This window comes from Crocuta crocuta, unplaced genomic scaffold (genome assembly GCF_008692635.1).
Source record: "Crocuta crocuta isolate KB4526 unplaced genomic scaffold, BGI_CrCroc_1.0 scaffold194, whole genome shotgun sequence".
NCBI classification, from domain to species: domain Eukaryota; kingdom Metazoa; phylum Chordata; class Mammalia; order Carnivora; family Hyaenidae; genus Crocuta; species Crocuta crocuta.
Window position 1 is genome coordinate 199,508 of NW_027530084.1, and position 13,010 is coordinate 212,517.

General features: G+C 38.8%; 1 protein-coding gene across 8 annotated transcripts in view; it reads left to right on the forward strand.

Annotated features, from left to right (window-relative positions):
• USP45 (ubiquitin specific peptidase 45) overlaps positions 1-13,010 on the forward strand; it is a 76,849-nt gene that overhangs the window by 9,937 nt on the left and 53,902 nt on the right. For all 8 annotated transcript variants that reach the window (XR_013335301.1, XM_077764738.1, XM_077764741.1 and 5 more), the window contains exons 4-5: positions 1,180-1,283; positions 5,489-5,589. Coding sequence is in view for 7 of the 8 variants with exons in the window: in XM_077764738.1 (XP_077620864.1) it covers positions 1,180-1,283; positions 5,489-5,589 (205 nt within the window). In the remaining variant the exon portion in view is untranslated. The remainder of the gene's footprint in view (positions 1-1,179; positions 1,284-5,488; positions 5,590-13,010) is intronic.

Here is a 13,010-nt window from a genome sequence, read left to right on the forward strand (position 1 = left end):
TTATTTCGCTCAGCATAACACCCTCAAGGTCCATCCATGTTGCTACACATGGCCAGATTTCATTGTTTCTCATTGCCATGTAGTATTCCATGGTATAGATAAACCACATCTTCTTGATCCATTCATCTGTTGATGGACACTTAGGCTCTTTCCATGTTTTAGCTATTGTGGAGAGTGCTGCTATGAACATTGGCGAGGATGTGGAGAAACGGGCACCCTCCTACACTGTTTGCTTATTTTTGAGAGAGAGATCAAGCAGGGGAGGGGCAGAGAGAGAGAGAATCAGAGGATCTGAAGCAGGCTCTGTGCTGACAGCAGAGATCCTAATGTGGGTCTCAAACTCACAAACCATGAGATCATGACCTAATCCACAGATGAATGCTCAATTGACTGAGTCACCCAGGTGCCTGTATCATTAATAATTTTTGAATAACATATTTAAGATGTGTACAATGTTCCTAAAATAAGAGGAATCCTTATTATCTCTCACAGACAGTCCATAAGAGGACCACTTCAGGGCTAGTTAATTCAATGGGAAGAGCACTGAAAACTGAGATTTCTTCCATTTTCTTCTGTGTCAACCTCAGTGTCATGGCTTTTTATGGTCAGAGGTGTTTCATGCATTAAAGGCCAGAAAAAGGGCAAAAAGGATATTCCTCTCTGGTTTGTTTTGTTTTGTTTTTTAATATATAAAACTTTGCTAGAAATATCCAGCATACTGCCCCTCATATCTCATTGACCAGAATTTGATATTATTTCTTTACTTACCAGGTGAGAGAAATTATTATGATTGGTCTGAGACTCATTAGTTGTCATTGGGTTTGGGTGGAGGTGTGGACAGTGTTAGAAAATGTGTGTATTAGGAGGTGGCACTGGTCTGTGAGGATGTTCGGCGCCCCACTATGTAAAAGGCAGAGAGTGTATGCATTTTTAAATAATAGTGAAATTTACTTGCCTCATGATTGTTTCAGGTAAATACTGTGTAACAAAAAGCAAGTTAGCCTCTTTGCAAGGAATTAAATTTAATGAGAATCTATATTCCTTTCTGAAGCTTTTCCCTCCTGCTTGAAATTAAAACCAAAACTTTTTCAGTGTATATTTGAATATGACTTAGATTTTGATTAATTTGAAACAAGCCTAACTGTAAATTCTACAAATAGCATTTCTGTTCATCTTTAGGGATGCGGTAGAAACTCAGAAAGCCATCATTCAGTGAAGCACTACAAGAGTTGGAGAACAGAATCTCATTGTATTACAATTAGTCTGAGCACATGGATTATATGGTAAGTTAGTTTTTGTCCCTACCTGTGTCCACTACAAAAAAATCTTTTCTCCAAACTTTACAAGGTAAAATATTTAAAAGACGTTGTACCAGCTGATGCTTTTTAGCCTGAACACAACTGATAAATACTTTCAGAAAATTAACATTACTCATGAATATAAAATTTAAATAAGGAAAAATTTAGTCATCCCTCTTCTTTAACATTTTCTTGGTAGGATAAGGAAGCATCCTTTCTAGTTGATTTTTCATAATGAACTTGCTAATACAGAGTTCCAGACTTCTAGAGAAGGAAGGTACTTCAAGCAGTAAAGTGGTTTGGTGATTCCCTGTAGAGGAAAGGGAAAGCCTGGGCATATGTATTTTGTAGAAACTTGGGTGCTTCTACTACTTAACCCTGGCTGGAAACCAAATCCAGTTCCCCCATTTACATGAAAATGATACTCATGTTACACTGAGTATCATTTACTTTTTTATGCTTATAAAGTAAAAATCCAGGCACTAAAGCAAGGTTTTTGATTCCGTAGCTTCTTACCAGCATATCACACTGCTACCGTGGCATAAATGGATACTGTATTGAAAAGCTTTCTGTATGTTTCACAACAAAAATCTTATCACTGGAGTCTACAGACTCCTACAAAAGTTTTCAAGTTCCCCTTGAATGAATTTTCAGAATTTTTCAAGTTTTCTTTAAGACAGAACTATTTTAACTTTGTGTTTTCATTTCAGGGACCTAAAGTCAAAGAAGGATGTTTCAGTTTATACAAGAGATCATCATCTTATTTAATTCAGGGCGTGGGGTCAGGTGCTTGCTGCATCTGTGTTTTTGCTGTTGTTGGCCCCAAGTTATAATACTGGGGACAATGAGGAAAGCACAGGGGCAACATACTATGTAAATGATGCCGTGGAGCCAGGGGAGAGGGGGATGCTGTCATAGTGTGGCAGCTCAATAGATATTTCTCTGTAATCTGAATAGAGCAGTGGTCTCAAACTATGGGGTACATCAGAATCACCAGGAAGGTCTTGTTGAAATAGATTGCTGGGTCCCGGGCCTAAACATTCTGCTTTAGTAGTTCTTGGGTAGCGCCTAAGAATTTGCATTTCTAACAAGTTCCTAGGTATTGCCAGTGCTGCTGGTCTGGGGACCACAGTGCCAGGACCATAGGAATAGAGGAAGGTGGAGGGGGAATTGAGTAGCACCTGGTAGAATAGGCTCATTTCAAGTGAGTCTATGTCAGAACTTGTGTTGTAGCTCTTAGGACCATAATTATAGTGTGAATCATGATGTAATTTCAGGGAAAAAATACAAAACACCTTACCTAGCATAATAATGTTGTTAGTTTTAACACTATTGCTTTTATAATTTTTAATGCTTAATTGTATAATTTTGCTTTCATAGGTAAATAGAGTTATAAGGGAGATCAATTTGTTGGGCTTTGTGAGTGTTAGATTTGTATTACAATGAAAATAATTTAAGTCACATTTGAGGAGTTTGTAAAATTATTTTCGTCTTTAAAAAAAATTTTTTTTAAAATTTATTTAATTTTGAGACAGCTCAAGCAAGAGAGGGACAGAGAGGGAGACACATAATCTGAAGCAGTCTCCTGGCTCTGAGCTGTCAGCACAGACCCTGATGTGGCGCTCAAACGCACGAACCATGAGATCATGACCTGAGCCGAAGTCAGACGCTCAACTGACTGAGACACCCAGGCACCCCTAGAGCTATTTATTTTTTAAAATGATAGTACTTTTTGGATGTTGTGAGGAATTAAAACAGAACATACATGTGAAGCATTTACAACATAATAGATGCTCAATTAAATGGTTTTGGTTATTTCTAATGGAACCAAGTAGAAGTAATTTATGTTGAGCTGTCCTCTTTTCTCCAAATTCACTGCCATTGTGTGGTTTTTCTTTACATTTTCTTTTTGTACCTTAAAGTTACCAATATATTTTATAACACATAAAAATTAAATTGCTATGTCAGTAAAAATTCCTTGACGTTTCAGTGTTTTGGAAATGAGCATTTTTTTTTTTTTAATTTAGAGAGAGCAGGCAGGGGAGAGGAACAGAGAGAGAGAGAGAGAATTGTAAGCAGGCTCCATGCTCAGTGTGGAACCCAACACAGTGCTCGATCTCACTACCCTGGGATCATGACCTGATCTGAAATCAAGAGTCAGTCAGATGCTCAGTCGACTGAGCCACTCAGCCACCCTGCTAATGAACAATTTTTATTATTTTTGGCAATAGTTACATCAGTAAATTTTGAGCATACATTATAGTGTAAGCCTGCTAACTATAACTACATTGTTTGGATTCTATCATGGTCTGTTAGAAAAGATGTTTTGGGAATGTTTTCTGTGACTTGTTTCCTTCACAGATTTATCTATATATTTCTGTATGCAAGTGATAGAGTGATATTTGCATTTTGACTGAATTTTGAGTGCATTTTTGGAAAAGGAATTCAAACCTAGTTTATAGCCATTGATCCCAGTACCTCCAATAATTTTAAGAATATTGTGAATATGTAAAGTGGTATTGGTATAACACATTATATTTATAAAATACTTAGAAAAGCCACTTTTGACACTTTCAAATATATTTTCTTGTTTGGCCATTGGATCTTATGAAGATAAAGGAAGCAGGTAATGACAGTATATAGAAAAAACCTTTATTAAAACTATATGCACTAATGAGTAAACTTAGTGGAGGGCAGTTTTCTAAAAATGAATGTGTTTTTGAAAATCTCTTTGAGAACCCTCTCTTCTCAACAAAGCCCTGAACACAATAAAACTCTTATCCAGTCTGCCCCATATCTATAAATGGAACCTCTGTCACTTACGTATTCAAGCCAGAAGCCTAATAGATACTTTCTTTTCTTTTTTTGTTATTTTATTTTTTAATCCTTTAACAAAAGTAGAAAGAATGGTATAATACTCTGTACCTATCACCCAGCTTTAAACATTCCCAACTCACAGCAAGTCTTGTTTCCTCTAGACCAGAATTTCTCAATCTCAGTACTGTTGTCATTTTGGCTGATAGTTCTTCTTTGTGAGGGGACTGTCCTGTACGGCGTAGAATGTTTAGCATTCTCTACCCAGTGGATGACAGTAGCAGTTTCCCCAGTTGGGACAGCCAAAAATGTCTCAAAATGTTAACAAATGTTCCCTGGGGGGGGGGGGGGCAAAATTGCTCCTCTTTGAGAATCACTGACATGCCCTCATCCATTTCTCCTTTTCCATGGCAGTTATTTTGATACTTCTCTGTTTCTACCTGAAATATGTGTAAATTAAATCTGTTCATTTTTCTCCAGATCCACTGCTTCTACCCAGACCTGCTTCTATTCCCTCCATCTGACAATAGTCAGAGTGATGTTGTAAAATGTGAATTGGATCACATCACTTCCCTGCTTACAAAACTCCTCATGACTTTTCCATTACACTTAGGATAAACAACCAAAACTTTTTTTTTGGTATTTATTCTTTTTCTGATTCTCCTCCTTTCTTATTTTTATTTAAAAATTTAAAAAAAAATTTTATTTAAAAAATGTTTTTAATTTAATTTACTTTTTAAATTTACATCCAGTTAGTTATCATACAGTGCAACAATGATTTCAGGAGTAGATTCCTTAATGCCCCTTACCCATTTAGCCCATCCCTGCTCCCACAACTCCCACAACCCCTCCAGTAACCCTCTGTTTGTTCTCCGTATTTAAGAATCTCTCATGTTTTTGTCCCCCTCCCTGGTTTTATATTATTTTTGCTTCCCTTCCCTTATGTTCATCTGTTTTGTATCTTCAAGTCCTCATATGAGTGAAGTCATATGATATTTGTCTCTCTCTGACTGATTTCTCTTAGCATAATACCCTCTGATTCCATCCACATAGTTGCAAATGGCAAGATTTCATTCTTTTTGATTGCCGAATAATACTTCCTTGTGTGTGTGTGTGTGTGTGTGTGTGTGTATACACATACCACATCTTCTTTATCCATTCTTCCATCAATTAAACAACCAGAACTTTAATTTGAATGATAAGGCTCTGTCTGAACTGTCTCCTGCTTATTTCTCTAGACTTTCCTAATGCCTCTGCCTATGTATACTTTTTGCCCCCCCTTAATTTAAGGATAAGACTCAATAAATATCAACTTTATTCCCTTGTGTGCAGCATTATTAAAGATGCTTTCATAATATTTGCTTACATTTTTTCAGGTGTTACGAATGTGATGAAAAATTATCAACACATTGTAATAAGAAGGTTTTGGCTCAGACAGTTGATTTTCTCCAGAAACATGTCTCTAAAACACAAACAAGTAAGTCAAGCAATTGCTAGAGAAATTTGTATTAAAGTATGCTATTTTATTTTTACTTTAAAATATGCCTTGGGGACCTGGGTGGCTCTGTTGGTTAAGTGTTTGACTCTCGATTTGGGCTCAGGATATGATCTCATGGTTTGTGAGATTGAGCCCTGCATCAGGCTCTGCACTGATAGTGCGGAATCTGCTTGGGATTCTCTCTCCCTCTCTTAAAATAAATAAAGAATATTCCTCTCCCCACTCATGCACAAGTATGTGCAAACGCTCTCTCTCTCTCTCTCTCTCTCAAAATAAATAAGCATTAAAAAAATAATAAAATACATACTTTAAGGGCATCTAGGTTGTGCAGTTGGTGATGATCTTTCAGTTGGTGAGTTTGAGCTTGCATAGAGCTCACTGTTGTCAGCCTGTCAGCACAGAACCTTCAGATCCTCTGTCCCCCTTTCTGCCCCTCCCCCACTTGTGCTCTCCCAAAAATAAATAAATATAAAAATATTTTAAGAATACGTATTTATATTTATTTTATATGACCTCTTCAAATAAAGAGTCCATACATTCATAAATAGTACCTTAGATTTTACTTTGACCGCACAGCACAAGTGCCATGCATTCCTAGGTAGCAATCCTGTGATGTTATCTTGTGTTGTATTTACATAGCTAATACGAGAAGCCAGAAAGGGTAGTGACTAGATTGTGAGTATCTGAGTCAAACAGTGCTGATTTGGAATGCAGGCGCCACTTAAATTACTTATTGTGCATGTGTCTTTTACTCCTTAGTTTACTTACTTTAGGATGGTTGGGCCACCTAGGTGGCTCAGCTCGGTTGAGCGTCCAACTTCAGCTCAGGTCATAATCTCACAACTCCTGAGTTAGAGCCCTATGTTGGGCTCTGTGCTGATAGCTCAGAGCCTGATGCCTGCTTCTGATTCTGTGTCTCCCTCTCTCTCTCCACTTTCCCTGATCTCTCTCTCTCAAAAAATAAACATTAAAAGAATTAGGATGATAATTCTATTGTGTGGAGTTATTGTGAGGCTTAGAGATAATGTTTTATAAAAATTTAGAATAATGTGTGTCAAAATGCTACACATATTGACGAGGTGGTATTTGTTATGTAATCATAGTGCAGTTCTGACACTCCCTGGAGTTAGCTGACCTTAAGATTAAAGGCTTAGTCCGCTACAAGATTGCCCTCACTTCAGACACCATTCTCAAGCTCAGAGGATCTCAGGCCCTTCACATTTCTGACAAACCAGCTATAAATTTAGGGGTTCCCACTACCCCTCTGAGGCTCAGAAATTTCCTAGAATGACTCAGAGAACTCAGGAAAGTCCTATATTTAAAGTTAGTTTTATAATGATAGAAAAAAAAAGATACAAATCAGGACACCCAAAAGAAGAGACATGGGGCGCCTGGGTGGCTCAGTCGGTTAGGCGTGCGACTTCGGCTCAGGTCATGATCTCGAGGTTCATGGGTTCGGGCCCCGCGTCGGGCTCTGTGCTGACTGCTAGCTCAGAGCCTGGAGCCTGCGGATTCTGTGTCTCCCTTTCTCTCTGACCCTCCCCTGCTCATGCTGTCTCTCTCTCAGAAATAAAGAAAACATTTAAAAAAATTTAAAAAACAAACAAACAAAAAAAAAAAAACAAAAGAAGAGACACAGAGGACAAGTACTGGCAAAGTTCCAGACATGAATCTCCTGTGTCTTCGTCCTGTGGAGTCAGGACCCATCAGCTTCCCGGCACATCAGTGTGTAACCGTACTCACAGCGTATTGTTAACCAGGGAAACTGTCTGGAGCTGTGGTGCTCCAGAGTTTTTATTGGTGCTTTATTGACTAGGCACCATTGATTGAATCATTGGCCACATGACTGAACTCAGTCTCCAGTACCCCCACCTTCTAATTACACATTGGTCTTTCTGGCGTGACTGGCTGCCCTCCTGAGTAACCTTATTAGCATAAACTGCCCAGGAGCTCACCAAAAAAGAGAAAGATACTCCTGTCGCTCTGGAAATCCAAGGATTTAGAGGGTACTTCTCAGGAACCTGGGGGACAAACGCAGCCAAATCCTTTGTTATACAATAGTAATGTTACATATTATATACTTTGTTAATTACGTATGTTATTTGACATGCAAATGATACATAATACATGTTAATATAGATGAGTATATAGGAAAGCAGTGTCTTCATTCAGAAATTTTTTTAATGTTTATTTTTGAGAGAGGGAGATAGAGACAGAGCAGGAGTGGGGAAGGGTCAGAGAGAAGGAGACACAGAATCTGAAGCAGGCTCCAGGTTCTGAGCCTCTCAGCACAGAGCCCGACACAGGCTCAAACTTGTGAACTGCGAGATCATGACCTGAACCAAAGTTGGATGCTTAACCCACTGAGCCATGCAGGTGCCCCTTCATTCAGAAATGTTAAGTGCCTTCTACATGCTAGGTTTTATACTTTATTCAATATGTAGTGATAAAAAGTTTTATACTCCCCTTTTGGGGGTATACAGTATAGTGAGACAAATTATATCCTTGTGTATGTGTATATTAACTTCTGATAAGTACTAAAAGGACAGGAACAGATTGCACTGATAGGTAATAATCTAATGGACATAGTGATCAAGAAAGGCCAGGATAGCTGGAGTGTGGTTTGCTGGGAGAGAGTAGAATGAAATGAAGAAGTGAGTGGGAGGAGGGGGGAAAGAAGTGAGTGGGAGGTCATGAAGGATACTGTAGGAATTCCATGGTAAAGAATTTTTATTTTGTTGGAAGTGTAATGAAAGCTATTAAAGTGTTTTAAGCAGGAGAGTAACAGTCATTTCAGCTTCTTTTAATAAACATTACTGATTGCTGTGTAGACTGCTGGAGTTAAGAGTGGAGCTGAGGAGTTTTTGTTAGCTATAGCCCTGAGACAACAATGGTGGAGAAATTGGTGAAGGAACTGGAGGAGGTAAACACAGGTTCCTGGACTGCTGAAGAAATGGTTTATTTTTTCACTCATTCATTTATTTATTCAACAGACATTAATTGAAATCTTACTCTGTCCCAGGCATACTCATCATAGATCTAATTTTGCTCAAATAAACAACCGGCAAAGTATGATGATGATATACCTTTAACATTTCAGAAATAGATGTGGGTCTTCATGCTGTCTCCTGAAAATCACACATTTAATATGTTTTTTTGTTTTGTTTTGTTTTTGCCATAATAAGATATGTAGGGATATGATGCCAGGGGTGGCAAAAGTGCAATTGTAGGAATTATTTTCTTTGGATTTTTTTTTTAACCTTAGAGTTTCCTTGAGATGAAGAATAAAGCCAGTCTGATTTTATTCAGTTTTACAGATTTCTTGAATATTTATTATCACAAAGGATATAAGGTAGGGAGCATAGGATGATGTGGTAGAAAGAACATGAGCTTGGGGCGCCTGAGGGGCTCAGTTGGTTGAGTGTCTGACTTTGGCTCAGGTCATGATCTCATGGTTCGTGAGTTCAACCCCCCTAATCGGGCTCTGTGCTGACAGCTTGGAGCCTGGAGCCTTCTTCCGGTTCTGTATCTTCCTCTCTGCTCCTCTTCTATTTGCGCGAGCAGGCTCTCTCCCCCTCCCCCTCCCCCTCCCCCTTTCTCCCTCCCTCCCTGTCTCCCTCCCTCTCTCTCTTTCTCTCTTTCTCTCTTTCTCTCTCTCTCTCTTTCTCATAAACATTAAAGTAAAGAAAGAAAGAACGTGGTCATTATCAGGGGTGGGGGATCTGGCATTCAAATTTGACTCTTTCAGTCACTGGCAGGGTACTGTTCATCTGAACCTCATTTTCCTCAACAGCACCTCTTTCTTTTCCGTGTGTTTCAGGGAATAGAGATTGGTAAGACAGTTCCTGTCCTAAAGAATAAAGATAAGCAGAGTAGAATTGTATTTTGAGTGAAATTCAAACAAAGGCCTTCAGATATTTGGAAATGGTTGTAATGTTCAATTGAAAGGAACTGAGAAAGAATCATAAATGAGCTGGCTTCTGAGCTGATCCTTAAAGGATGAATTTTAGGTAGAGATGAGAAAAGCGATCATTTCAGGTGGTGGGAAGCACAGGTGAAACCTTTAATTTTGTTTATTGAACCATGGGTAGCACCTGGAATAATGGAACCAGGTTCTTGAGGGAGTTTGAGAGTGTGTGGAACCTTCACAGTTAGGGAGAGACATAGTTCTGATATCAAGGTTTCCAGAAATTCTAGGTCAAAATGTCATCATCTTTGTGTTTCAAGCTACAGCATCTCTCAGGTAAGTTTGATTTAAAATAAAATCTGTTAGCATTCTAGAAGGAAGTTTTTTTGGGAAAGTAATTTGCAGTATTTTTTTCTTGCATAAGGTTTTAGTATATATTAAAAAAATTTTTAATGTTTTTTATTTATTTCTGAGAGAGAGAGAGACAGCATGAGTTGGGGAGGGTCAGAGAGAGAGAGGGAGACACAGAATCTGAAGCAGGCTCCGGGCTCTGTGCTGACAGCTCAGCTGTCAGCGGGGCTGAACCCACAAACTGTGAGATCATGATCTGAGCTGAAGTCAGACGCTTAACTGACTGAGCCACCCAGGCGCCCCAGTTTTAGTATATTTGTATAAATGACATTAAAAATCAGATATGAAAGTCGCTATTGAGGTTTGTAGGATTGCTAGATATGATTATGCAGCTATTTTATTAATTTTTTTTTTTTTTTACATTTATTTGAGAGACAGAGCACAAGCAGGGAAGGGGCAGAGAGAGAGGGAGACACAGAAGCTGAAACAGGCTCCAGGCTCTGAGCTGTCAGCACAGAGCCCTATGCAAGGCTCAAACTCACAAACCGAGAGATCATTACCTGAGCCAAAGTTGGATGCTTAACCAACTGAGCCACCCAGGCTCCCTGATTATGTAGCTATTTTAAATGATAATTGTGAAGAGTGTAGAAATATAAAAATGTTTGAATATGGTAATTTTAAAAGAATATGAAACTATATTGTGTTTAAGGTGGGAGGATAAGAATGATTTTAAAAGATTCTTTTTGGGGTACCTGGGTAGCTTAGTCTATTAAGCATCCAACTTTGGCTCATGATCTCATGGTTCTTTAGTTTAAGCCCTGCATCAGGCTCTATGCTGACGGCGCAGCCTGGAACCTGCTTTGGATTCTGTGTCTCATGCTAGCGTGAGTGCACTCTCTCTCTCTCTCAAAAATAAATATTAAAAATAATTTTTTAAGATTCTTTTTATATTTTTCTCCAAGAAAAATAACTGCTGGGGTGCCTGGGTAGCTCAGTCAGTTAAGCGTCCGACTTTGGCTCAGGTAATGATCTCACAGTCTGTGGGTTTGAGCCTGCTTCAGATTCTGTGTCTCCCTCTTTCTCTGCCCCAGCCCCGCTTGCTCTCTGTCTCTGTCTCTCAAAATAAAGACATAACAATTTTTTTAAATAAAAAAAAGAAAAATAACTGCTGAGAGAAAAACCTGTACCTGTACTTACACATGTTGTTAAGTTATCAAAGCCTGAGCAATTTCATGTCTAATAGATCTAACTTCGCTTCTCTGCACAGAGAATCAAGGCCAGTGCCCCATCCATTTCTAAATACTGCCAGCTCAGTAAATCTTAGCTTTTGATCTCCATAGCCTTTTAGACTCTTAAAAAATTATTGAGGACTTAAAGCACTTCAATCAGGTAGGTTATGTCTATCAATATTCATCATATGGGAAATTAAAATAAAAATTACAGTATTTATTCAGTCACTGAAAATAGCAATAATTTCCATGACCTGTTAACACAAATAGTATATTTTTAGAAAAGATAACTATTTTGTAAAAGAACATGAACTTAGTAGCATTAACATTTTTACAAATCTTTTGTTTTTACTGTTTATTTTTAAGAGAGAGAGAGAGAGTGTGCATGCGAACAGGGGAGGGGCAGAGGAAGAGGGAGAGAGAATCCTAATCAGGCACTGCACCATCAGCATGGAGCCTGACATAGGGCTTGAACTCATGAACTATGAGATCATGACCTGAGCTGAAACCAAGAGTCAAGCACTTAACCGACTGAACACTCGAGTGCCCCAAAACTTATTTATTTCTGTTTCTGCCATTATTGATCTTTTGGTCAAGTGAGAGATATTGACAAATCATGTGTAATTGCTTAATCATTGGTTGTTTAAGTAGGGCTGTGATGGAGCAAGTGCAAGGGACTCTGAGGACACTTTGGAGTAGTATCTTACATAGACTGGAGGAGCCAGGATGGTTTTATTTAGAGGAGGAGCCTTCTAAGCCAAGAGCTAAAGGATATATAGAAATTAGCTAGGCACAGCAGACAGGAGTGTATGTTCCAGGCAGAGGAAATAGCTCGTTGGTGAGGGAAGCTTGATCTGTTGAGGGAATTCTGTAGAGTTGCAAGGTTGAGTTTTGTGATGTTGGGGGATGATGAGAGGGTGAGACTAGAGGTAAGCAAGAACAGATATTGAAGGGCCTTGTAAGTTTAGAGTTTATCCTATAGGTAGTAAGTTTAGAGTTTATCCTATAGGTAGTGAGCAACCACTAATAGATTTTAAATGAAGAAGTTTTGTATTTTAGGAAAATCACTTACCTGTAATAAGATAGATAGGAATGTCTTTCTACATATACCTACTGACTCATACATGTGGCAGTACCAAATTTTAATGGGACTAAATATTCTTTTTAAGTTTATTTATTTTGAGAGAGGCAGAGAGAGTGTGAACGGGGGAGGGAGGGAGGGAGGGGAAGAGAGAGAGAGAGAGAGAGATCGATCCAAGCAGGCTCTGTTCTGTGAGCGCCAAGCAGGAACCCATGAATCTGTGAGATCATGACCTGAGCTGAAATCAAGTGCTGGATGCTTAACCAACTGAGCCACCCAGGCACCCCAAGATTTTATTTTTGAAAGAGAAAGCACAAATAGGGGCGAGGGAAGGGCAGAGAGAGGGAAAGAGAGAGAATCCTATGCAGGGTCCAATACTGTCAGCTCAGAGCCCAGCATGGGACTCAAACCCATGAACCATGAGATCATGGCCTGAACTGAAGTTGGATACTTAACCAACTGAGCCACCCAGGTGCCCTGACTAAATAAACATTTTTAAGGCTAATGGTTAACTAGGAGTTAGTGGAATTTTGACAACAGACAGGTGACGTAATTATTATTTGGTTCCAAGGTAGAGGAATAGTGGGGCAGCAAGTTTTTTCTTTTTACACTTTAAAGATTAAACTTTGCATCTGCCGACATAGGCAAATTACATTAATACTACATGACTGGCGTAGGTAATTGCATTAAGCAGTTGAGGAAACCCCAGTGCAGGTTCCCAGAAGAATACTTACAGCTGTGTAGATTTCACATCTGATGCTAGGATTTGCTAAAAAAAAATAAATAAAAAAAAATCCGTCTACACTTCTCCCTCAAACACATACTAGAAAAC